Consider the following 26,503-nt stretch of genomic DNA (forward strand, 5'->3'; position numbering starts at 1 on the left):
CAAGCTTTCTGGCTCCTGGCCTTCCCTAGTGTTCAGTCCTATTGAAGCAGTGTTCACAGTTGGAAGAAGCAAGCAAATATTTTCACACTCAACATAAAAAAGTGATCACTGCATTTCTGGGTTTAGAATATGATCTCAAAAGAACAGATTTAGATGTTTTCCAATTAATGCAGACTTTGAAGATGTTGAATATTATGCAAGTACCAAAACTTTCTTCTTGGCTCAAACACTCTTTGGATGGCTGTCTGCTATTTGAATTTTTGTGGTTAATTAATTACCATTAGAAAAATGCCAATTTTTCCTGTTCTTTTTGAGTGTGTAATTTGAGTATAAAGCTTCCCAGCAAATTTCAGCATGAATGTGAACATAAAAGATCATTTGAAATGTTATTGCTATAAGCTAGCCACTCTACTGGGATTGCATTTTAAAATCTGGGAATATATAAAAACATGTAAGTGATGGGTCTCCAGTTCTTAAATAAAGGACTCAAAGGGAAATTATTGTTTATTCAGCAAAAGCCAGCTCCTGTAAAGATGACTGCACTCGATCTGTGGGCGGGAGGAAGCAGAGAGCAGGGCTATATAATTGCTGGTCCCACGGCCATGGAACCTTCCAGTAGCCCGTGAGAGTGCAGAGCAGAACACTGTTCCCTTCTTCACAGCCCATGTCCTAAAATAAAGCAAAAGACATTCTCAGTGTTTACAAAACATTTCAAGCATTTTGGATATCCTTGCATTTTTGTAGATGATTAGATTTGGGGGTGCATTTGAAAAGGCGTTCCCAGAAACAGCAACAGCAATAGAGAGACACAGTCATTCTGGAATTACATAGCCTTCCCTTCTAAAATGGCCACACAAATAACATGCCCAACTACCAAGGGGCACCAGCTTTTAGCCCTAGTGTTATTTACGTATATGTAATGTTGTTTTAAGCATTAGGATGCCTTTGACCTTGATTGCTCTTCAAGTGCCAAGTGATGTTGGACAGATGTGTGGTCTGTGCCTTCCCTCTCTTTTGGTGGGATGACAGCTTGCTCGGTGGTGTTTTGTGTTTGCTTACTTGGCTTTCCTCCCCTTTCCTCCCGGCCCCGTGGGCTGGCAGTGCCTCCATCCAGCAGGCCGGCTGCAGAGCATCGGTGCCTTCCAGCAAGGGCAGCAGCAGCGGCAGCAGCAGCAGCGGCAGCAGTTCATCCAGTGACTCGGAGAGCAGCTCTGGATCTGACTCTGAGACCGAGAGCAGTTCCAGTGAGAGTGAAGGCAGCAAGCCGGCCCACTGCTCCAGCCCTGAGGTAAGACCTGCCCTGGCCCTGAGCCCCAGGAGTTGACTGAATCTGTCTGTCGGGCACTCTGCTTCTGACCCCACCCAGCCCCCACCTTTGGGCTGTAATAGCCAAGACCCTAAGGCCACCACCTCTGGCAGCCCATCAGGGTGTGTGTGGGGTCAGCATTTTCCCTACTTTCTCCCCTCCTCAGTTCTCTTTACGACAGAGCTTCCTTGGAAGCACAGAAATTTCATCTTTCATTGTCCAAAAATCTCCATCTTGATTTCCAGAAATTTCCAGATATGCTATAAATATCACTGACTAGAAACACCCCTATGGATCAGGTCTCCCTAAGGGTCAGCAAGGCAGTAACCACTATGGCAGTTTACTGTCTGCACAGTGTGGCCGCCCATAAATCATGGGAGAGTTTTATGGATGAGACATGGTAAGACCTTACATTTTTGCAGTTTATCATGGATTAGAAGAACAAGAGCCATAAGTATTAATAAAACCTTCTTAACTGTGTTTTCTTTGTGAAAATATAAAAAAAAATTAGCATCAACCTACAAATAACAATGAAACATTTTATAGCTACATGAGTACCTATGTGGGAGATTTAGATGCCTCATATAAAAACATTATAAGGTACCAATAAAAACATTGTTTTTTCTACTTTAAAGGGGAAAAGAGAAAATTAAATAGTATTTCAGAGCATGGTAGGTTCTTGGGTGAGCATTGAGAGCAAATTTGTCAAGTCTGTGGCTCTGTAAGGGTCAATTTTGAGTTCTAGAGGAGTCAAAACACAGTTTCTTCTTGAGTGTAGAAACAGTTGACATTACCATGGATGGTGGGATTTAGTTTTTACCTAACAACCCTGTATATCACTTTGGGGTCCAAATTTCTTAGGAGGCTCTGAAATAAAACCAAAGCTACTTATGCAAAGCATGGCAGCGAGAGGGGCACACCTAAGGGGCGGCACAGCGCCTATTTCCAGCATTTGCACGTGTACCTGCCGTAGGACACTGGAAAGCCACCATGGTTCTATCTGAAGCCCATAGCGTGGCCCTTAGATTCCCTCAGGATTTTCCCCAGTGTCCCCTCAGGAGGCTGGGCTTTTTGCAGGGGGCTCTAAGAAACCCAGGGAAGTAATATTTCCCCACTCTCTTCCTCTCTTCCCCAGCACCTTTCTGCTCGCTCCAGGTGCTCTCCATTCATCCTGAAATGAGTCGTGTCGCCTGTACCTGTCTCCTTTTCCCACAAGGTTCACCTCCTGTCTGTTTGTCTGTCTGTCTGTCTCTATCTATCTATCTATCTCTCCCTTCCTCCCTCTCTATCCCCCTCCTCTCTACCTTCCACCCCATGTAGGGGGAAGTCTCTTAGCAACATTAACCTATAAAAACCACAGGTTGATATAACCCTGACTTTTCCCAGAAACTAAATTATTATTCCTTCTTTATAATTTGATTCATTCATTCATTCACTCGCTCACTCATTCAGTATTCATTCAACAAATAGTTATGGAGCATCTGCCACAGACCTGGGGCTTGGCTCTAGGATACAGCAATTATCTGACATCCCTGTCTTCCTAGAGCTGGCATAATAATGGGAATAATTTGAAACAAAACAAAAAAAAATACAAGAATCTGATAAAACAAAGGAGTTTAAGTGGTCTTCTTCAAAGTCAACTTTATGCTATAATTTGTTGAGAAACTCCAGAGGAGTATTAGTTAGAAGAAATAATTGGGCTTCAGGGATGTTATAAAAGCCAAGGAGGTCAGTAGAGGTGGATAAAAAGTGTCGGTGCTGTGAAGACCCCCTATCCAGCTTCTTCCCTGTGACCTTGAAGGTTAAATTCATGACCAGTTGAGTCTTATTTTCATACCTCATGAATGAAGCTGAAACCTAGCCTAAGAGGTACGGTTATAAGGTGCTTTCACCAACTTCTTTCTAAATGTTACTGAGATCATTACAAAGACTTGAACTCCTTGGTGATGAAAGGAAGCTCTTGTCATTTCTTGCAGCAACTATTAGAGGCCCCTAGCTAAGGAGAGAGAGCTCTACTGAAGCAGGCCTAGAAGTTCAAGTTGCCTGAGGCCACATATAGTTTTCAATTTCTGGCTTCTCTATGCAGAGAGAATGCAGAAGTGGCAAGTGAGGTGTTAGCCTCCCTGCAAGTTACTTCTTTCTGCTGAAAAGGAATGTCTTAGTTGGGATAAAAGTAAGTTTTCTTTTAACATTTTTCCAAGATTAATACAGACACATGCCCTTTAGAAATAAAGTGAATTCGCAGAATGAAAATTGCAAAGAAAGGAAGCAGCGTAATGGGACTGGCCATCCCCAGTGTCCAGTGTCACTGTTTCCTTCTGTCTGAGCTGGCCCAGGCCACCTTACAGAGAACAGTGAGGTTTGTTTTCCTGAACCCCACATGACAAGGGAGCTCTTTGCAGCCACACGCCTCACATTTTACTAGTTTATGCTGCTTAGAAGCAAAAGGTTTCCGACCCTCCTTTTCCCTCCTGGTAATATCCTGATGTAGGGGAGTAGAAGGAGTCCCTCATGGTGTTTCAAGGACCCTGTGTTCTCCCACTTGCCATGCCAGCACCAGAAACCTGTGGAGCTCCACTGAGTTTCACCTGAACTGCCCTTCCCAGCTGTGCTTGTGGACAGCCACTGCCTTCTACGTGAGTCACCGTAGTGCAATGCCTTGTCTGCCCGCCAGCACAGAGGAGCCACTGCAAATGCTGTTTTCATCTTCTTTCCTGGCATGGTACATCTTTTCACGTCAGAGCTTTGCAGGGGAAACTGCCTTCCCCTCAGCAAGCACGTGTACACCTGCACACACAGCTTCCTTGGACCTGTGCCATGTAATTTTGAAGAGGACCAGGATTAAGTAGGTTTAACCCATCTCTTTACTGTAGGGCTTTACCCAGCCCATAAAATTGCTCAAGTACACTGTGCTTTCCTTTGTACATTTCCCAAACTTATCTGACCATGGAAACCTTTCTTGTGGACTATGTGAACTAAAAACACATTTTGCAAATGCTGCCCTAAATTGTTCTTGAAAGTCATTGAAATGTGATGCAAGTTATTCATTGAGTGAACAAGCTTCCCCTTAACTAGGCATCTGTGAGGTACATGGCAGTGGGTACTGTGAGGGATGTAGATGAAGCAGGGACTAGGGTACTTGGTGGAGGGCTTATACGTGAGTCAGAGCGCAGATTAATCAAGGAGGAGAGTCGTGGCTGAAAATATAAAGCAGCGAGCAAGTAAACAAATGCTGGGCAGAAGCCCTGATGGATGGCTCAGAAAGTCAGCCATACCAGCAGTGTGCCAGAATATGACGGTCCCAAGCACTGAGTTTCCCCTTCACTGCCACTTAAGTCTTCACAGTTAAGCTTCCTTGGCCACATTTGCCCCAAACCTAAAACGGCAGATATACCTGTGCTGCCTAATCTGTGAGGTTGTTCTGAGGAATAAACTATACAATTTGAGTGACAGCCCATTGTGAGTGATTCTTAGGAACAGAGTCAGCAATCTGCCTCCCTAACCTATTACAGACACTACAAGGGACACGAAGAAACAGAGACCTGGCTCAAGCCTGAAAGAAGTGTTTGGCTTTGTTAAAGATACACCATACACACATGAAAGGAATATGAACATCAAAAAGCTATGCAGTTGCCCGGCCAGGCAGCTCAATTAGTTGAGCATTGTTCTATACACCAATCAAGGTAGCAGATTTCGTCCCCAGTCAGGGCACATACCTAGGTTACGAGTTCAATCCCTGGTCAGGGTGCGTGTGGGAGGCAACTGATCAATGTTTCTCTCTCATGCCAATGTTTCTCTCTTTCTCTTTCAAATCAGTAATAGCCTTGGGTAAGGATTTTTTTTTTTAGAAAAATCTATACAGTTGAAAGTAATAGAAGACACAGTTACTATTTGGAGAGTTAGTGGTATTTTCCAAAAATCAGACTTAATTCTATCATTTTAGGTTGAAGACCGACATTTCCTCATTCAGGGAATGAGGTCCCCCTTTCTTGAAGCTACACCAGACAGTAATGAAGATTAGGCCAAGCAACAGGGGAGAGAACTTGATCTTTAAACCTTGACAAATACAGGTTTAGTTTCTGTGGTGCCTGATAGCTCTGCAGCTTTGGACATGTCACTTGACCTCTCTGATTCTCATCTACAAATTAGGGAGGGTAATATTTCTTCTCTATATGGATTAAGTTAGATGGCATATGTGAAGTGAGAAGTACATTGCAGGTATTCCAGCAAGGAATGGTGACCGTAAGGTGATGGATGATGCCCTTGAACGCCAGCCCAAGAAATTTAGATTTCATTTGAGAGGCAATAGGAAGAGGTAACTGTAGAGTATGATTTAGGAATGTGTTGAAAATGATACTTCAGACTGATTCTTCAGCTGTGAAGTGAAAAAAACAAAAAGAAAAAAGACCCTAAAGCACATCAGGCAATGGGTGCCATACTGAATTTACTAAATTCCCCCCTTTGTTGTTAATGCTTCCACCAGGAAGTCTCAGTTCGAATCCCTGTGTGCAGCTGTGGTTGACCATCAGAGGTGTGAGCTGGGGAAGGCTCAGGATGGTGGTGGAGGGGAGGCAGTGTTAAACCTGGAGGCAGGACCAGAGTGAGGGCATGCTCTGCTGTGTTTGCTCCCCGTCTCGATGTGTCCCTTTTCTACAAGAGGCCCCCGGCAGCCTCCATTCCTATTTACTGTGCCCCATTTGTCTAGGGAAGCTGAGGCACACAAGTCACTGACTTGTAAGTGGTCACAGAATGAGAGAAATGGTTGTGGGAGGAGACAGTAACAGAAGCCATAAATTGTTTACCACCAAATTAGCTTTTAGCCACACTCAGCTATCTCAGGGAAGGTGAGAGCTTCCCCTTGGCAAAGAAGCTGTTCTGTGTCCTGCCCTCTCCATTGCATGCCTGTACTGCTGCAGCATGTACGGGTGTGCACTTCTTATGTTCCTTTTCTCCAGAGAAGCCAAAATAAAGCGCGGTCAGAATTTGCATTCAACAACTCAGGGGCGCCAAAAAGATCTCTTTGTTCTTTAGTATCTTGCTCTGGAGCCCTGGTCCTTTTGGTGCATGAAAACAAAGCAAAAAGTCAAGTCAAAGACCAGACGCCCCACTGGGGCCATGGGAGTGTCTCGTCCCACACCTGTAGCCTCTGCATCTGACAGGCCCAGGGCAAGGGCTTTGGATCCTCGTGCTGCATTCCCCTGAAATGTCGCTTGTTCTCCCCAGTCACTGGACACCCTGTGCTGGATGGACTTCTCTGAAGGGCAGTTGGTCTCATCTGTTTTAGAAGAACTAGCAGATGTCCATGGCCCCTGCCATGGCTGGAGTGTGTGGTTCCCACACTCTGTGCCCTTTTTTGTCTTGGCCCAGGCCCTTCTGACCCATCAGAGACTTCTCATCGTCCTGAGCTTTGCCCTGCAGACTCCTCCAGACTCAGCCAGGACCCTTGTGTCTCTTCACTCCCCTCCTAGGGTTTTGTCCCAAGTTCTGCTCTTAATATGGACTTCACTATTGAAAAACAAATCTTGATACATAAAAACAAGCTTTTGAAATTATTGTGTAGAAAAAAAATGTTTTTCTCCTGCAAGGGAGCCTGACTTGCTTTGGACTTGATCTAATCATGTTCGAAATGCAAAGCTAAGCAGTGTCTTCTTTACTCTCAGCTGGTATGTAGTCTCTCCTGAAACAGTGGATGCGGTGATCAGAGGGCAGGAGTCTGTCGAGAAGGAAAAATACATCACCTCCATCACTCGGAACACTTTCCACATTTTACATATAGTTACAAATTGCAAACACTCTGGCTAGAGTTCTACACTTATCAATATACCTATTTTCTATTAATAATCACAGATGATGGATAAATGTACTTTTATTAAAAATCAAGCATTTACTCAGTTCTTAACCTTTTTATGAGACGTAGAACTATGGCCTTCTCCTAGAAAAGGCATCTATGGAACATTTCACATTCTGTTTAGGGGCATTCATTGACCCTCTGGAACCAATCCATGGGGCAGAGTTTAAAACCTGTAATGTGCTTTAAGTTAGCAAACCTGCTTGCAGGTAAAAACTTCCATCATCACTTTCATGTCTGAAACATTTCTGATAAAGTGGGGTGGAAGCAGGCTGAGGATGGACTGACCAAGTCCAGCTGCCAGGGCACCTGGGGCTCACTTAGGTCCCTTGTTAAGTGGAAGTTCCATGCCACTAAATAAGCCATCTTCTCAAAGTTACTGCTTCTGTGAGGAAATAACTGTGCCCTACTTGCCTTCACCACAAGGACTACATGCTAACTCTTTGGGACTCTAGGCTCCATTTAGCCCCGTCTTTGAATTTCCCCCCAAAGTTTAAGTCTTAACCAAAAAAAATGAGGGCTTTAACAGGGCCCCCATACTATTACCCAGTTAACTTTTGGAATCTCGTTTATGTATGTACATATAATTATAAAATATATACATTGTGTAACACTCAAAGGTGCTGAAAATGGGCTCTAATGAATGAAGTACAGTGCTCTCTCTGAATTTTTCCTAATTGATTTCAAAGTATTGTGCTGACTTGTAAGTGACCTGGGACAGGAGAGGGACACCATCCTGCATCCTGTGTCCCAGAGAGCTGCCACACTCACTCCTGGGCCCATGTTCCTTGTACTTCCCACTGGCTTTCTGCTCATACAACTAGAGGAATAACAAGGAAGGTAAAAACAGCCAGGCCCCTTTTGAGTCTGTAATAATGTTTTGTTTGTTGCCTGTTTTCTGCTTTTAGGCTGAGCCCGCGTCCTCTAACAAGTGGCAGCTGGATAAATGGCTGAACAAAGTTAATCCCCACAAGCCCCCCATTCTGATCCAAAATGAGAGCCACGGCCTGGAGAGCAGTCAGTACTACGCCTCGGGGAAAGACCAAGTGCAGGACTGCGGGAAACTCCCTGACAGTTGCCAAACCGGCCTGAGAGAGAAGGACATCAAGAGCACCTGCAGGGAGGAGCAGAGGCCAAGGACAGCCAACAAGGCCCCGGGGACTAAGGGAGTGAAGCAGAAGTCCCCGCCCGCGGCTGTGGCCGTGGCCGTGACTGCAGCCGCCCCACCACCCACGGTCCCTGGTGTGTCCCCTGAGAGTGTGCCCGCGCCCACACGGAGGTCTGCCGGCAAGAAGCCCCCCAGGCGCACGGAGAGGACCTCAGCCGGCGATAGTGCTAACTGCCCACGGCAGGAGGAGCCCACGGAGGCACTGGGGGCAAGCACGGCCATTGCTCCGGAGCCCACCAAAGCCAGGCCTTGTGGCAACAGCAGGACGAGCCACCGCAAGGAGCTGCGGGCCTCAGTCACCTGCGAGAAGCGCCGCACGAGGGGCTTGAGCAGGATCGTCCCCAAGTCCAAGGAATTCATCGAGACAGAGTCGTCATCTTCGTCCTCCTCCTCAGACTCCGACCTGGAGTCAGAGCAGGACGAGTACCCTCTGGCCAAAGCACAGGCCGTAGCCGCTGCCTCTGCTGCTGCTGCTGCTTCTGCTGCTGTCGCTGCCTCTGGGAGTGACCAAAGGCTCAAGGAGGCCGCCAGCAGCATCAGCAGCGGCGGTGGCCCCCGCGCACCTGTAGGCTCCATCAACGCCAGGACCACCAGTGACATCGCCAAGGAGCTGGAGGAGCAGTTCTACACGCTGGTCCCCTTTGGCCGCAATGAACTCCTCTCCCCCCTGAAGGATAGTGATGAGGTCAGGTCTCTCTGGGTCAAAATTGACCTGACCCTCCTGTCCAGGATCCCAGAACACTTGCCCCAGGAGCCTGGGGTCTTAAGCACTCCTGCGGCTAAGGACGCTGAGAGCGCACCTCCAAGCCACCCCTCCGACACACCCTCAGAAAAGGCCTTGCCTAAATCCAAGAGGAAACGCAAGGTAGGCTTGGGGCTGAGGGATGGGCAGGGAAGGAGGGCTGTCCCTTAACTTGAGGGTGAGGTGACAGAGCACAAGTAGGCTGCCGGTCTGGCGTGTGAGGCAGCAGTTCTGTGTGTCTTTACCCAGCAGACATTCATAGAGCACTTACACATGCCAGGTACTGTTGTAAACAGTTGACATACGTTAACTCAGTTGAACCCCTAAAACCACCCAGTAGGGAAGTACCAGTATTATTATTCCCATTTTATAACTCTAAATGATTAAGCCCTGTGCCACTGCATGATGAAGTAGGTATGCAGGAAATCTTTACCCAGTCAGTGTGTGTCAAAGCGAGCTGGAAGCTGGGCCTGTAGAAAAGCTAAACACATGATGAGTCCCATTCTTTGCTGGAAGGGATGCCAGGCAGTGGGAGAACGGGCCCTGTAAGGGGATCACCAGCCTGAGGCCTCAGAGTTGCCATCTGTTGCTCCCAGTCCTGTTGATCAAGAAGTTTGGTGGTGGAGAGGGGCTGGGAACAGGGCCCTGCAGAGGAGGGCCATTTGAGTGTAGTCTTGTGCCCCTTAATGACTGGGATTCATGCTGGGAAATGCATTGTTGGTGATTCTGTTCTTGTTCAAACCTCCTGGAGTGCAGTTATACAAACCTAGATGGTCTAGCCTACCACACAGCTAGGCCATGTGGGATGGCCTGTTGCCACTGGGCTACAGGCCTGTACAGCCCGTTACCCTACCAAACAACATTAAGTCAGGCACAAGAGAACATGATGCGATCAAGAGACTGGTAAACATGAGATGTATGAGGCTGCTGCCACCATCAAACGGCATAGAGGTTTACAGAAAACTTTTTTAATAAGTAGAAAGGGTATACTGTAAAATAGCAATAAAAAATATATATAGTAAACCAGTAACATAGTTGTTCATTATCACTATGAAGTATGCATTGTACATAAATGCTGTTTTATATGACTGGTAGTGCAGCAGGCTTATTTGCACCAGCATCACCTCAAACACGTAATGCATTGCGCTATGATGTTAGGACATCACTAAGTGATGGGAATGTTTCGGCTCCATTATAATCTTAGGGGATTATATGTGCACATTGTATGTGCAGTCCATGATTGACTAAAACATCGTTATGTTGCATGTGACTGGAATCAGAGGGTCAGGGATGAAGTGGCACCAGAAGAGGGGAAAAGAGTAAACAAGTTAAGCACAGGAGTGAGAAAGGCAGTCCAAGTACAGGGAGAGCTGGAAACACAGGGGGAGCAGCCCTCATGCTCAGCAGTTTTCAAAGATTTTTGAGCATGAGAATAACTTAGTCATAAATTAAAGCCAATTTTGAGGATTCTTGTCCTGTTACGTATCTTTAAGAGTAACTTGGACCACAGTGGAAAACACAATGAGTGACCAAATGTTGCAAGAATCATGGATGGTTCCCAAATCAGGACAAAATCATTAACAACAGTTAACACATACGTATGTCCTCATGAGGGATACTGGTCTAAGCACTTTGTACATATTAAACCGTGTAGTCCTTATAACTTTATGAGGAAAATATTACTGTCATGCCCATTGTACAGATGAGGAAACTGAGGCTCAGGAGCCTAAAGTGACTTGCCCCAGGTTCACTAGGTGATAAGGGGCAGAACCAGGAATGAGTCCAGCCTGTCTGGCTCAGGCAATAGGCTCCCAATAAGGAGCCAGCCTTAGGTTTGTGTATTACTTTCCCACAGGGTCAGAAGGGCTTGGGCTTAGAGTTTAATGCTTGTGGTTGTCGTCTTCAAATTCTTCATTTTATCTTCAAATTTGTGTTTTTTGAGGGAAGCATGATGGGACAATAAAGCATGTGTGGGACCACATGGAGCTTTGTCTCACCTGCAGCCCCACCTATTTTCCTAGGACAGATTCTGCCTGCCCTTTGCCCCTTTGCACTCCTGGCCCTTCTGGGGATGGGGCTGCTGCCCTGGGGCTCCAGGGGCCAAGGGGCAGGCAGAGTGAGGGTCAGGTCAGGATAGGCATCCTGCCCAACCACAGTCCAGTTACTAAGTAGTCCAGGAGAGAAGTCTGCAATCCCCTAAGGGTTGCGTGTTTGCCTTGGGTTGGGGTTTGGTCTCTGGAACAGGGGAATGCCCAACTGGACCTCCCTGCCCTTTGACAGGTGGGTCCCACAAATGGCAAGCAGTGGAAACCCCCTGTGGTGTGTCACACATGCGCCCAGTAGCAGGAAAGGATTCTTGGTCACTTGAGAGTCTACACTCACTCCCCCAAGTATGCCAACCCCACAATGAGCATAATATAAAACACCAAGTAAATACCGCCATGGAAGATCAAGAGAGAGGCTTTGACAGAGAGGAAATATCTTCTGCTTTAGCATTTTACATGTTATTCTTCCTGCTTTTTTAAAAAAATTGTAGTATAATTAACATTATATTAGTTTCTGGTATACAGTAATTCTCTATTTGTATATATTACAAAGTGATCACCACAATATATCCAGTTAACATGCATCATCATACATAATTACAAATTTTATTTCTCCTGGTGAGAATTTTCAAGATCTACTCTCCCATCTACTTTCAAATATGTAACACAGTATTGTCAACTGTAGTCCCCGTGCTGTGTGTTACCTCCCAGGACTTATGTAACTGGAAGTTTGTATGGTTTGATCTCCTTCACCCATTTTTCCCACTCTTCCCTCAAACCCCACGAACTCCTAGACAACTGCCGACCTGTTCTCTATATTGATAAGCTTGGGGTTTTGTTTTTTATTTTGTTTTGGTTTTAGATTCCACATGTAAGTGAGATCATACAGTATTTATGTTTTCCTGTCAGACTTATTTCACTTAACATAATGCCTTCATGGTCCATCTATGTTGTTGCAAATGACAAGGTTTTATTTTTTATGGCTGAATAATATTCCATTGTTTGTATATGTGTGTGTGTGTGCTATACAGATAATTTTCTTGATCCATTCATCCATTGATAGGTATGTAGGCTGTTTCCATATCTTGGCTGTTGGAAATAATGCTGCAGTGGACATGGGATACATATTATCTTTTCAAGTTAGTGTTTTCATTTTCTTCACCTGAATACCCAGAAGTGGAATTGCAAGATTATATGGTACTTGTTTCTAATTTTTTAGGAACCTTTGTATTGTTTTTCATAGTGGCTCTACCAATTTACATTGCCATGAACAGTGTAGGAAGGTTCCCTTTTTTTTTCACATTCTCACCAACATTTATTTCCTGTCTTTTTGATAATAGCCATCATGACAGATGTGCGGTAATAGCTCACTGTGGTTTTGATTTTCATTTCTCTGACAATTAGAGATGTTGAACACCTTTTCATGTACCTGTTGGCCATCTGTATGTCTTTCTCTGGAGAAATGTCTGTTCCATTCCTCTGCCCATTTTTAACCAGATTGTTTAGGGTTTTTTGCTACTGAGTTCTGAGTCCTTTATATATTTTGGTTATTAGCTCCTTTATCAGCTATATGACTTGCAAATATTTTTTCCATTTTGTTGATAGTTTCCTTAGTGTGCAGAAGCTCTTCAGTTTGATATAGTCCTATTTATTTTCACTTTAGTTACCTTTGCTTTTGGTGTCAAATACAAAAAAAAATTATCTCCAAGACAAGGATCTTTTCCTGCTTTTTGAACAAGGGGCCAAATATTTTCATTTTGTGTTGAAGCAGCAAATTATATAGTCCTCCCTGGCCTCCTGGGTGATCTGACCTTCTCTTTATTTCACTTTCTTTGTAAATGATGACACCTTGGCAAGGGCATTGTCAAGTTCAAACAATATAATCCAGTAATATGGGTTAGCTTATTTCTTCCCTACCCCTCTTTCTTCCTGTTTCCCACTAGATATCCTGCCTTTCTCATTACTTTTGGATTGATTTGACCATTCACCCCTAGGTGGTTAATTGATTGATGAATGAATCAGTCAGTTAATCACTTGGGGATTGATGGATACATGGATGGGCTAATGGAAAGAAAGAGAGAAAGAGAAGAGAGAAAGAAGAGAGGTACATAGATATATAAGAAACACACAGAGAGAAATTGAAAAACATAGATTGGAAATATGAATAGTTATATATGCATACTTAGATGTGCAGAAAGACATATATATAAATTCCATAATGTTCTGTATTTAAATAATTTTAGTATTTATGGCCTTTTTAAATTTTAACTTATGAGACTTTATGTATGCCAAGCCTGACACCCAGCTAACAAAATCTAATGAATCCTTATTAAACACAGAAAATGAAGGAACATTTTCTTAGCGTTCTTTTTTTTATTTTAATTATTGTTCAGGTACAGTTTTCTCCCCCCTACTCCCATTTTCTTAGCATTCTTTACTCAGTATCTGAGGTTTAAGTCCCCCAGTATGGGGTGCAGGAAATGGGGCCTATAGATCTGGCTGCCAAAGGTGCAAAGTCTCACCCTGCTGGAGCCCTGGAGCCAAGGCCTGGGATTCAGAGCTTTGGTTCGGGCCCCTTAGGGGATGCTATTTCATTGTGAGCCTTTGGGAGCCTTATGGGAGAGGCCGTATGACAATCCCAGCTAGAGAGAGAAGATCAGAGTCTTTCTATCTTTGGTACTGATGCTGCTTGTCTTCCAGAAAACTCTTGTCAAGAGCCCCAAATATGCCATTACTGTGTTTCTGCTAGCTCATGAAAAATGGAACTTTGTAGAGTACACTTGTATTGCACCTTAAAACACATCTAAAGTTAAACATAATCATGGGGAAAATTTAATCAAAGTGCTATTTCATAAAAAGGTACTTTAAGGATTCTGAGATGTCATGAAATAGTCATTGTTAACTAGAATTAAGACACCAAGAGGTAACAACCCTTGCTTGAAAGTCATAAAACCATGAATTTCAAAAGAAAGTTTCAAGCTTGCCACTGCCCTCATGGCATTAAGCCAGAATAGGTTGTTGATTTGGATATCAGGAACGCCAAGATGAGAGATGTTGAAGCTGCAGTGTGGATTCAGGACAGGGCGTTTTTGGAGGGCCACATCAGGTCTGTTGATGGTAACGTTTTGCCCTGAATTTTTATCACAATGCTGTGCATTTCTTCTCACTGTACTGTCAGTAGTGAAACTGGCAGATTTCATTCTTATTTGCTGAGGAGCTGCTGGGAGCCTAGACCAGGGCCAGGGAGGCTGCATTCCTATTGCTGCTCCAGGTGCTTAACAGAGGGGCTGAGTAGGCTGCTCTCCCAGAGGCCTTGCTTGGTGGGAGTTGGTGATAGGAGCTCATTACGACCCCTTAAAATCCAAAGTTGATTGGTTTTTGCTTATTTCCATGCAGTGTGATGAAGATGACTACAGGGAGATTAAGAAGGCCCAGGGAGAGAAAGAGAGCTCTTCACGACTGACTTCCTCTGCCAATAATACTTTGTCTGCTAATCATTGCAACATGAATATCAACAGGTATGTGTGCTTCCTCAAAGGCAGAGGTGAGCTAGAGGGATCTCTGGGTCTGAAAGTCATGTGTCATATCGGGGAGAAGAGCCAGGTTTTCCATGACTGCTCTGGTCTGGGTCTCCAGACTTGCTTTGCTTGGTTTCACCTGAGGCTGATAGTCATGCCTGGGTGTGTGCCTCATGTCACAGTTCCAGGTGTGGGTGAATGAGTAGTCCTTTGTAACAAAAGACCAGTTACTAGTTCCACACAGTTCTGCACTCCCAGAGACACACTTGCCCTCTGAGAACTTAATAACTGAATTTTTAATCCATTATTGTAATAGCTCCTGAGCCCCTAGAACACTAAGCTTATTGCACAGATGGAGAAATATAAACTTTGAGCAGAATCTTCACATGAGACACCTGGAGCTCTTAGATAAAGACTAAAATTGTGGTGTTAGATAGGATCTGTGTCTGCAAGGTTAAATGGCCTCCAGGTGACTCCTCTGAAGGAGTTCCAGATGGACCCACATTGCACTGAATCCCCTCTGTGACAAATGTCTTTCTAACAAGGCAAGGTCCCAGATATTTATCATAAGCTACTAGCTTCTCATCAGTCACAGAAGCTCTTTCCATTTAGAAATACCACAGCTCAGAAACCACTTTTCCTCTGCTAAGACACTCGTCCCCCTGACTGTGTACATAGAATTTTTAAGGAGAGATTAATGCTTCACCACAACACATAAAAATGTAAACTGAAAGGTTAGGAGAAGACATAGAGCAGCATTAAAACTCAGAGAGGAAACTGGAGACAAGGGCACAGGAGCCAGGCACACTGCAGTGGTGGCGTCACCTTGGGAAGGAAGGCCAGAGATCCCAAAGGTCCAGGCAGCAGGGAGAGCCATACGTGCAAGCTGACCTTGTCCACAAATTCTGTGCCAAGTGGACAGTATTCCAAAATATTGGAAAAATGTGAATGGGGGAAATATGGTTTCAAATAGTCTTTCAAATGTGCGATGTAATTATATATATGCTTCTTTTTGCATTAGCTTTAAACCATCTTTCTAGCAGATCTAGTAATTACTGTGATTTCTAAGCAGTGATGATTATAAACAGTTCCAAGATGCTCAAGTTCAATGAGAGATTAATGAAAATGAGGATGTGACTTTTTCTGTCCATGTTCATGGAGCCCAGGATACAGAAGCTCTTGAAGGAGAGCTTTTGCCTGGCAGAGCCTGCTCACTCTAGCAGTTTCATGTTAAATAATGAAACAGTGCTTACGAAAGTGCTTTTAGTACTTTCTAGGAAAGGTTGTCTGTGTACTTCCAGGTTTGTAATGACTGCTTTCAAGTTATACCCATGTGGTGTGATGAGGAAACCCCATATATAAAGTGATCACCCATGCCAAAAAGGAGATCCAAAGGACGTTTCTTTGGTCAGCTTGACTGTATAAAATTATAATGAAAAAAAATAATCATATGTCCACAACAACATTTAATGTAATAACTTAGTTTTCCATGAACATTTAAAATCACATATATATAAAATAATAGAGACTTAGAAATAGGACTTTTTCAATCACATGTCAAGAAATAGTAGTATTCAGACTGTTCATAATCATCTTCAGCATCAGTGTCTTCATCATCACTAGTTGAGTCACTTTGATTGGCCTAAGGCAGTTTTCCAGAATGCATATTCTCACTTCTAAATTGTTAGCTATCCATTGCTTTTTGAACCAGAAATCTATCACCACAGACTTCTGGTCAAGATGGAGGCAAAGGCAGATATACTTTGCCTCCTCACACAACCAAAAAAAGGACAACAATTTTAAAAACAAAAAATAACCAGAACTGCCAGAAAAATGAACTATATGAAAGGCCAACAACCAAGGAGTTAAAGAAGAAAAATTCACCCAGACCAGTTAGGAGGGGTGGAAAACGGTAGCTGGGATAGAGAAGACTCAAGGCAACGCGGTGGCTGGAGGACTGGGGCAGACCAGGTGGTAGCTGGTGGAGCAGGCAGTCCCGCATTTGCATGCAGATAAGCTGGGAGGAACAACTGAGGAACAAGACAGACCACACAATCCAGGGTTCCAGCATGGGGAAGTGAAGCCTTAAAACCCCTGACTGAAAAAACCTGAGGAGGTTGAGCCAGCAGGAGAAACTCCCAGCCTCACAGGAGAGTTTGTGGGAGAGACCCACAGGGTCCTGGAACCTACACAAACCAACCCATCCAGGAATCAGCACCAGAAGGGCCCAACTTGATTGTGGGTAGCAGAGGGAGTGACTGAAAGCTGATAGAGAGCTGAGCAAGCCACATTGTTCCCTCTCAGACCCCTCCCCCACATACAATGCCACAACCCACCACATGGGTTGCCCCACCTTGTCAAATACTTAAGGCTCTGCCTCTTACTGCATAAACAGGCTCACCAAGGCAAAAAAAAAAAATCAGGCCCAAATGAAAGAACAGATCAAAACTCCAGAAAAATACAACTAAGAGAAAGAGATAGCCAACCTATCAGATGCAGAGTTCAAAACACTGGTAATCAGGATGCTCACAGAAATGGTTGACTATGGTCACAAAATAGAGGAAAAAGTGAAGGCTATAAAAAGTAAAATAAAGGAAAATATACAGGGAACCAACAGTGACTGGAAGGAAACCAGAACTCAAATCAATGGTTTGGACCAGAAGAAAGAAAGAAACATTCAACCAGAACAGAATGAAGAAACAAGAATTCAAAAAAATGAGGAGAGGCTTAGGAACCTCTGGGACAACTTTAAATGTTCCAACATCCAAATCATAGGGGTGCCAGAAGGAGAAAAGGAAAAGCAAGAAATTGAAAACTTGTATGAAAACATAATAAAGGAGAACTTCCTTAATCTGGCAAAGGAAATAGACTTCCAGGAAGCTCAGAGTGTCCCAAAGAAGTTGGACCCAAGGAAGCACACACCAAGGCACATCATAATTACATTACCCAAGATGAAAGAAGGATAAGGAGAGAATCTTAAACGCAGCAAGAGAAAAGGAGACAGTTACAATTCACTTCAGTTCCCATAAGATCATCAGCTGGTTTTTCTGAAGAAACCTTGCAGGCAAGAAAGGGCTGGAAAGAAATATTCAAAGTCATGAAGGGCAAAGACCTACATCCAAGATTGCTCTATCCAGCAAAGCTATCATTTAAAATGGAAGAGCAGATAAAGTGCTTCCCAGATAAGGTCAAATTAAAGGAGTTCATCATCATCAAGCCCTTATTGTATGAAAAGTTAAAGGGACTTATTTAAGAAAGAGAAGATTAAAAATACGAACAGTAAAATGACAACAAACTCAACTATCAACAGCCAAACCTAAGGAAACAAAAACAAAAATGAACTGAGCAAACAACTAGAACAGGAATAGATTCACAGAAACAGAGATCACAAAGAGGGTTATCAGTGGGGAGGGAAGGCAGAGACTGGGGGTAAAGGTACAGGGAATAATAAGCATAAATGGTAGGTACACAATAGACAAGGGGAGGTTAAGAATAGTATGGGAAATAGAGAAATCAAAGAACTTAAACATATGACCCATGGACATGAACTAAGAGGGTCGGGGAATGCTGGTGGGAGGGGCAGTACAAGGCAGAGGGGAATAAAGGACTGAAAATAATGGGACAACTGTAATAGCATAATCAATAAAATATTTTAAAAAAAGAAATCTATCAACACAAATTCTATCCCTATGTATGTCTATTTGCATAATCTCTAGGACCCTGGCTGTATCATTTGAGGCCTGTGTTTGTAATTTCTACACTGTCACCAGCAACTAAGGAAATTGCTTTTTGAAGTGACTTTAATGGCTTATTTGCAGTGATAGCCAGCACATACAATTAAGAAATCATAACTACAGGAATAGTGACTAAATCTTTGTTAAATGGACTTACTTTTTTTTAACTGACTCTATCTGGTAACTTCTACAAGCTTCCCAAATTAAGAATGATTCAGTTTCTTTCAGACTAATGTGCCTCTTCCCAGTGTTTTCTCAAAGTTAAGTAATGGAGAAAGTCCTATCAGTATAATATACATAGCAAAAACTCAAATATAAATCACTCCATTCTCTGATGATTAATTTTGGGGGTCAGGGGAGTTACAGAAAATAGTTTTAAAGGAGATAAGGAGCTAGGAATCAGAAAGTGTAACTTCTGATGAGCTTTCTGTTCTGTGTTTACTCTGATCAATGCCTCATTAGCTCAAAAACCTAACAATGGAAAGTTGCTCCTTGCTTTGTAGATTATTCTGAGATTCTGTTATTCTCCATGTAATAATTAATGTAAGTTCAAGTGTTATCAAAAGTCCTTTTAAAAGTAGGGAACACTGCCCTGGCTTGGTGGCTCAGTTGATTGGAGCATGATCCCTTACACCAAAAAGTTGCAGGTTCGATTCTCCGTCAGGGCACATACCTGGGTTGTGGGTTCAGACCCTGATCAGGTCATGTATGTGTGTATGGGAGCCAAGAAACTGATGTTTCTCCCCCCCTTCCTTTCTCTCTAAAATCAATAACTATATCCTCAGGTGAGAATTTACAAAAAAAAGAACTAAGGAACACATATATCACTTGAGTGACTTTCTCATTACTTGCTGCGTACACTTACTAGGAAAACAGGAAAAAAAATTGTGTATTTTGAGATCCTTGGATGAAAAAACTTGGAAAATGAAGGTCTTATTATTCTGTTATTTAACTCCAGAACTACTCTTCATCCTGTAGGACACATAAAGAAACAATGAGTGAAATTTGCTTATTGTTTGTTATGGTCCTAATGCCATAAAATTGTTTGCTGGTATAATAATTCCCTGTAAATGTCTTCCTCCCAGCAGGTGTTAAACAGGAGGTTAGGGTCATATATAAAACGTTTACCTCCCCCTGTGCTGGCTCTGTGACATTCCATTACTGTGATTTTCCTTTTCAGCTTGGCAATACCCATAAATAAAAATGAAAAATTGCTCCGGTCGCCCATCTCACCCCTCTCCGATGCCTCTAAACACAAATACTCCAGCGAGGACTTGACATCTTCCAGCAGGTCCAATGGCAGTGGTCTGTTCACATCCACCACCTCCAACAAAAAGCTTAAGGCTGATAACCAGCTGCAGTCTCATGCTGGAGACCTCACGGTATGTTGATGCTCTTCCTGCCCTGATTAAAATGAAATGAAGCAGAGCACAGTCCTATACTCTACCTGTCTCTAGCCCAGCACAGTCTGAAAATATGCTTGAGGTCCCGGAAAGGAATCCTAAGGCTGCTCTGGGAATTTCCCATTCTGAAATGAAATTGCCCCAAAGTAATAGTATTACAGGACAAATTGGGAGTTTGGGACCAACCCACCTTTCCAGTCGAGAAGAGTCCTTGACCCAGGACTGAGCTAAACTTGGAATGGAAACCCCAGGCCAAAATGTTGGGATTTCCACTTCAACACTGAGTGACCAGTGTAGCAGACACCATGTGGGACACCTGCCACCACTCCTTTTGCAGTGACCTGCTCAGGGGTGATTCCAGAACCCTACACTTCCCTGGGGAAGGGCAGGGAGTTGGGGTCCATGGTTTGTCTACCCTCATGTCTTAGTCTCCACATGACCTTGGGTCACATACTTCATCTCTCCGAGCCTGTTTCATTTGCAAAGTGGTGTCATAAGATTTAAATGAGATGATATTATCTAAAGAACCTGACACATGTGGATAGGTGTGCAATTCACACTACAGGTTAGTTCCTCTTTACTGCCCCCCTCTGTCTGCCAGCTTGTGGCCCTGGACCAAGCATCCTCTAGGGTACATTATTTCATTCCAAATCTCCCCACTGCATTTTCTCAGGTCACTGTGCCTGTTAAACCAGCAGGGCTCTGTGAGTCTGGAAGAGATGAAACATGAGAATGTGACTGCCAAATGAGATGGAGAGAGGCAGTTCTTAATGCTTTATCCCATGACTTAATAAGACAAAGGTAGTAGAAGGTCTAGCAAGATCCTAAATCTTATTGCATCATCAGGAAATCAACACCCTTATGCACCATTATTTGGAAACAATTACCTTTAACTCTAAGCTGCAAGAATCTGGGAAAACAATGTTAGAAAAACCTGAAATAAAAGCTACCAATTCAGATTTAAAAACAAAACTTCCCCTTGCCTCTAGATCCTTGTATCACAAACAAAAAAAAAAATTGTATGGTGTGCAGAAAATTGTAAAAACAAAAAAAAGACATTATTTAGTCATTCTTTCACTGGATGGTTATTGAGCAAGTACTTACTGTGTGCCAGACACTGTGCCAAGCAACAGGGATGCAATGATGATCTCACAGGTTCAGTCCGTGCCTGCCTGATACCTCCCGTCTAGCTGAGGAGAGCCACTTAGACTGGGGTCACACATCCATAATTAACCTCTGTGCCTGCCAAGAAGGAAATGCACATAGCACAAGAGGCTCTTTTAAGAAAGAGGCTTGATCTACGCATAAAATCAGCCCATGTTTAAAGAAGCATTTGTATACACTCTGTTTTAATTACTTCAGAGGAATTGATTTGAACTTCATAGCCAAAGACAGTTGTTTTCTGATCCATGTGTTACATGCAGTGGATGCTCTGTAAATATTTGTATCCCCAAGAGTTAGAATTTTTAAATTTTTCCACAGATCAATAGTGTTCCTTTTTAAAACATATTTTAAATAATTTCTAGTATTTCCTTCTGGCTTTTCCTAATTTTAACAGACAGAGAATGGGAGCTACTCAGTTTTTCACCTGAACAACTTCTCTTGCATGAGGGATTGTAGATTACAGTTCAGTGGTTCTGTGCACTTGGTCCCTGGACCAGCATCACCTGAAACTTGTTGGAAATGCATGTTCTCAGGCTGTACCCCAGACTGAATCGGAGACTCTGGAGGTGGTGCCCCACCATCTGTGGTAACAAGCCCCTGAACGATTCTCATGCACAATCAACTTAGAGAAGCACTGGTCTAGCCAACTGAGAAAAGTAGGGGCCTGAGTGCTAAACCCTGGGCCTTCACCCACAGTAGCTGTTTGAGCTTGGACAACTTACTTACCCTCACCAAACCTCAGTGTCTGGATCTGTGAGAGGGGCCATACTAAGCCTTCCCTTTTGATACTGTTATGAGAATGATATTGGACAACACACAGGGTGGAGCAAAAGTATGTTTACAGTTGTGAGTACACAAAACACAAGAGTTTTTTCTTGTATTATTCTTATATTATTATTTATAAATTAGTGTATTACTTTCCATACAAACAACAGTAAACCTACTTTTGCCCACCCCTGTATAGGAAAGCCCTCATCTTGAGGCCTACAATGCACATATTTCTTTTTCTTTATTTAAACAAAAAGCACCACTAATTCTAATATAGAGTACAGAACACAGGATATTCTGTGTAATAGGTTGCTCTTTCAGCCAAGTGGCCAGTTTCTCAAAAACTGGTATGTTGTTTGTTGTTTAGAAAGCAGCTCACCACAATTCGGAAAATGTTCTACACAAGTCACGGCCACAGACAGAGCCGTGGTCTCCAGGCTCCAATGGCCACCGGGACTGCAAGAGGCAGAAACTTGTCTTCGATGATATGTAAGTGCAGACTCTTTGTTGATATGGTGAGGGACAATGTGAAATAGAAATTCCACAGGTAGAGGGTTATATGCATCTGACTTACATGTGGCCACTCTTATGTGACTTGGTCAGGTAAATGTTGCCCACTCAAAGGGCAGCTTAACTCTGAGTGGGCCCCTGGGTCCTGGTGAGAGGTTTGAACAGCTGAAAGACCAGTGGTAACATGCAGGACATCAGGAAGCTAAGGCAAATGGCATTGCAAGTCTTTTTTTCTAAGCACCTATATTTAGGACTGTTGGTGGTTGTATGCTACCATAAAGAGAAGCATTTTTGTTTTGGTAAATCATAACAGGCAAAGAATGATAGTGATTCACTCCTGGAAGCTCTTTTCCTCTAAAATGCTATATTCTTTATAACAGTACAAACAATTCTTACACAAGAAAAAATATCCTGTCACCCTACACCCAATCCTAGCACTGAAACCCAAGTATAATTTCCATTCCCAGCATCAATTTAAAAGAGAAACAAGAGAAGCAGATAAATAAAAATAACATCCTCGAATGCTCTAGAGCTGAAAATAACAAATGAGAAATGATAAAAATGATACTGAAAATTATTTAGGCTCTCAGAAAAAATGCTTGTCAAGGACAAACCTGGAAGGCAGAAGATATGGTTTCAAGAGTTTGGCTTGACGCCTGTGTTCAGTGTCAGCTGCTCACTGAGCACCCAGTCCATCTCTGTGTGAGACACTACTTTAAATCCTGAGGGGCAGCAGTGTGTGATAATGAGTGATCCTGGCCTCGGGCCAGATTGTTTACAGTCCAGCCAAGGGGACAGGCACTAAACCACTAACCCCACCCAAAATCAGAAAATGAAATGGCTCTAAATGTCTCCAAGTCTCAGTTTCCTAATCATAAAAAAAGTGATAGTCATGACATCTGTCTTCAGGGAGTCCTCCTAGGATCCAGTTAGATGATCACTCCTAAGATCATTCTTTTGGGGAATCGAAAGCACTGTGCAGATGTGATAACTATTCCATTCTTAACTACCTCCCCTCCACTTCTCCAGCCCTAATGGTACCCAAGTGTAGAAGGTCTATTTATCACCTCTGTAGATATCTCTGAGAAATAGGAATACAAGCTGTGGTTCTCAAGGATTACCTGGGCTTCAGTAAGCTAATTTGGGCACAGACTTGGGGGTTAGAAAGTCAAATACACATTGTCTTTGTTAGTTTTATTTACTGAACATGTTCCAAGGTCATGGATGTACGGAAGGTTAAGGGTGGCCCAGGAGGACATGTGTTTTTCTCCTCTTCTTATGGCTGCTGTAGCTGTGCTCAGCCCCGTGCACACCCTCCTCCTGGCCCTCACCACTGCCTCACCCCTCATCTTCTCCACTGACCCAGGTGGTGAAGGAAGGGGTCAGTGTTACACAAAATATTTTCATGGCCCAAAGCTTTTTCTTTTTTAATTTCATTAAATTTATTGGAGTGACATTGGTTAACTAAATTATGTAGGTTTCAAGTGTACACTTCATTAATAGATCATCTGTATATTGCATTACCCTAGACTTGACTTTGTTCACCACCCAAAGTCAAGTCTCTTTTTGTGACCATATATTTGACCACTCTACCCTATTCTACCTCCCCCCAACCCTTCCTCCCCTCTGGTAACCACCATACTGTTGTCTGTGTCTGTGAGTTTTTGTTTATTCATTTGTTGTTTTCAGTTTTATATCCCACATATGAGTAAAATCATATGGTTATTGAATTTTTCTGCCTGACTTATTTTGCTTAGCATAATATTCCCAAGATCCATCCATGTTATTGCAAATGGCAATAATTCATCTTTTCTTAGGGCTAAGTAGTATCCTGTTGTATATGTGTACCACATCTTCTTTATCCAATCATCTATCGAAGGACACTTTGGTTATATTCATATCTTGGCCACTGTGAATAATGCTGCAATGATCATAGGAGTAAATATAGCTTTACAAATAAATGTTTTCAAAATTTTCAGGTAGATACCCAGAAGAGGTATTGCTGAGTCATATGATAGCTCTATTGTTAATTTTTTGAGGAACATCCATACTGTTTTTCATAGTGGCTGCACCAGTTTACATTCCCACCAGCAGTGAGTGAGGGTTCCTTTTTTTCCACAATGTCTCCAACACTTGTTATTATTTGTCTTGTTGATAATAGCCACTCTAACAGTGTGAGGTGGCATGTCATTGTAGTTTTGATTTGCATTTCCTTAATAGCTAATGAAGTTGAGCATCTTGTCATGTACCTGTTGGCCATGTCTTCTTGGGAGAATTGTCTGTTCTGGTTTTCTGCCCATTTTTTAATTGGATTGTTTGGTTTTTATTGTTTGGGAGCTGTATGAGCTCTTTATACATTTTGGATGTATATTAGCCCCTTATCAGAGGTGTTATTTGTAAATGTCTTCTCCCATTCAGTTGTTTGCCCTTTTATTGATGATGTTTCTTTTTCTGTGCAGAAGCTGTTTTAGTTTGATGTAGCCTAATTCATTTGTTTTTGCTTGCTTTATCTTCCCTTGCCTTTGAGGTCAAATTTGTAAAACCCTCTCTAAGACCAAGGTCCATATGTTTTTTTCTATGTATTTTATTGTCCCAGGCCTTACATTTTGGCCTTTGATCCATTTTGAATTAAGTTTTGTGGATGGTGACAGAGAACAGTCTAGTTTTATTCTTTTGTATGTGACTTTCCAATTTTCTAAGCACCACTTATTAAAGAGGCTTTCTTTAATCCATTGTAAGTTTTTGGCTCCGTTGTCAAAAATTATTTGCTCACATGTATGTGGGTTTATTTCTGGTCTCTCAATTCTGTTTCTTCGGTCTGTGTGTCTGGGTTTTTTGCCAACACCATGCTGTTTTGATTATCATCACTTTGTTATATAATTTGAAGTCAAGGAGTATGATACCTCTGGCTTTGTTCTTTTTTCCCAGGATTGCTTTGGCTATTTGGGATTAATTTTTTGGTTCCATTTCTTTAAAAAATGACATTGGGATATAATAGGGATTACATTTAAAAGACACAGAGTAGCTGATTAGATCAAAAAGCAAAACCCAACCATGTGCTGCTTTCAGGAGACACATCTCTGCTGCAAGAACAAGTAAGATGCAAAGTGAAAGGGTGAAAAATGATACTCCAAGCAAATGACACCCACAAAAAAGTGGATATGGCCATACTTATATCCAAAATATAGATTATCAGATAAAAATTGTAACAAGAGAAAAGAGTGGACATTTTATAATGATAAAGGGGACAAGCTACCAAAGCTTTTCTTCAAGAAAATGGTTTATTGAGCCAAATGCTAGTCAGAACAGGGCCAGGTCCTGGGGTGTGCAGTGCAGCCTAATCCACCAGCAACAGGGATAGTGAAGGAGGCAACATGTGTGCCACCCTGGTGGCACCAAAGAGTTGACCCATTCTTTTGTATGTTTGGGGGAAAGAAGTGTTTTGAAAGAATTAACATTGGTTATAAACAGAGGGCAGGAAAAGGTGAAGCAGAGTCAGTTCTAGGCTAGGTGCACAGTCTATCAGGAAGAAATCGTCACTATTTTTGACTGGATATGGGCAACAGTCCTGAAAGCTCATGCATATACATGATGCAGTGGCATCTTTTGTTTGTACAGGAGGTGACTCAGAGCTCTCCAGCACACATTCTGGAACTCGAGCAGTCTGTTGTTAGTTGGCACGCGGCTATTAACTGCATAATTACTCTTGTCTCTCTCTCTGCCCATTGTAATTTAATTTAGGACATCATGGAATTCTTCTCTTGTCACCATTAATCCCCTAGGTGGGGGGAATGTAATGTGAATATAATCTGTTGGTCAACTACATATAAAATTAGGGTTTCATGGTGTGAATTGTTCACGTGAGCTTTAACTGTTTGTAAAGACAGGACATTAGAATTGTGTTTAATAACCACATGGAAATTTGCATTTGGAAGCCATAATCTAACCATGTGATCAGACACTGAGGTACATTAGTAACTGAGGTGCCTAAATCATCAGACATTTCCACCAGGTAATGTTAAAGGTGTGTGGTATTGAAACACACACACACACACACACACACACACACACACACAGAAAATGAAAATGTAAGGAATTTTCCAATGTGTGGACCACAAAGCTAAAACTGACACAGTGACAACTAAGTAGTTCTACTTCAATCTGCAGTTTCTTGAACTGTTTATACAAGCAAATGTTTCTCAATCTATTGGGTCTGCAAACGAATATAATTTTGTCTCTCTGTGTATCAACAAAAAGGCTGTTATTGTGCATTCTTCCCATTAGCAATATGCCTAAT

General features: G+C 42.7%; 1 protein-coding gene across 1 annotated transcript in view; it reads left to right on the plus strand.

Annotated features, from left to right (window-relative positions):
• The window catches only part of AFF3 (AF4/FMR2 family member 3), a 547,917-nt gene that overhangs the window by 489,635 nt on the left and 31,779 nt on the right, over window positions 1–26,503 (plus strand). The window contains exons 13-17 of the mRNA XM_036028289.1: window positions 1,102–1,288; window positions 8,063–9,187; window positions 14,506–14,627; window positions 19,542–19,743; window positions 22,064–22,185. Of these exons, the coding sequence (XP_035884182.1) occupies window positions 1,102–1,288; window positions 8,063–9,187; window positions 14,506–14,627; window positions 19,542–19,743; window positions 22,064–22,185 (1,758 nt within the window). The remainder of the gene's footprint in view (window positions 1–1,101; window positions 1,289–8,062; window positions 9,188–14,505; window positions 14,628–19,541; window positions 19,744–22,063; window positions 22,186–26,503) is intronic.

The sequence above is a fragment of the Phyllostomus discolor genome, chromosome 6 (assembly GCF_004126475.2).
Source record: "Phyllostomus discolor isolate MPI-MPIP mPhyDis1 chromosome 6, mPhyDis1.pri.v3, whole genome shotgun sequence".
NCBI lineage: Eukaryota > Metazoa > Chordata > Mammalia > Chiroptera > Phyllostomidae > Phyllostomus > Phyllostomus discolor.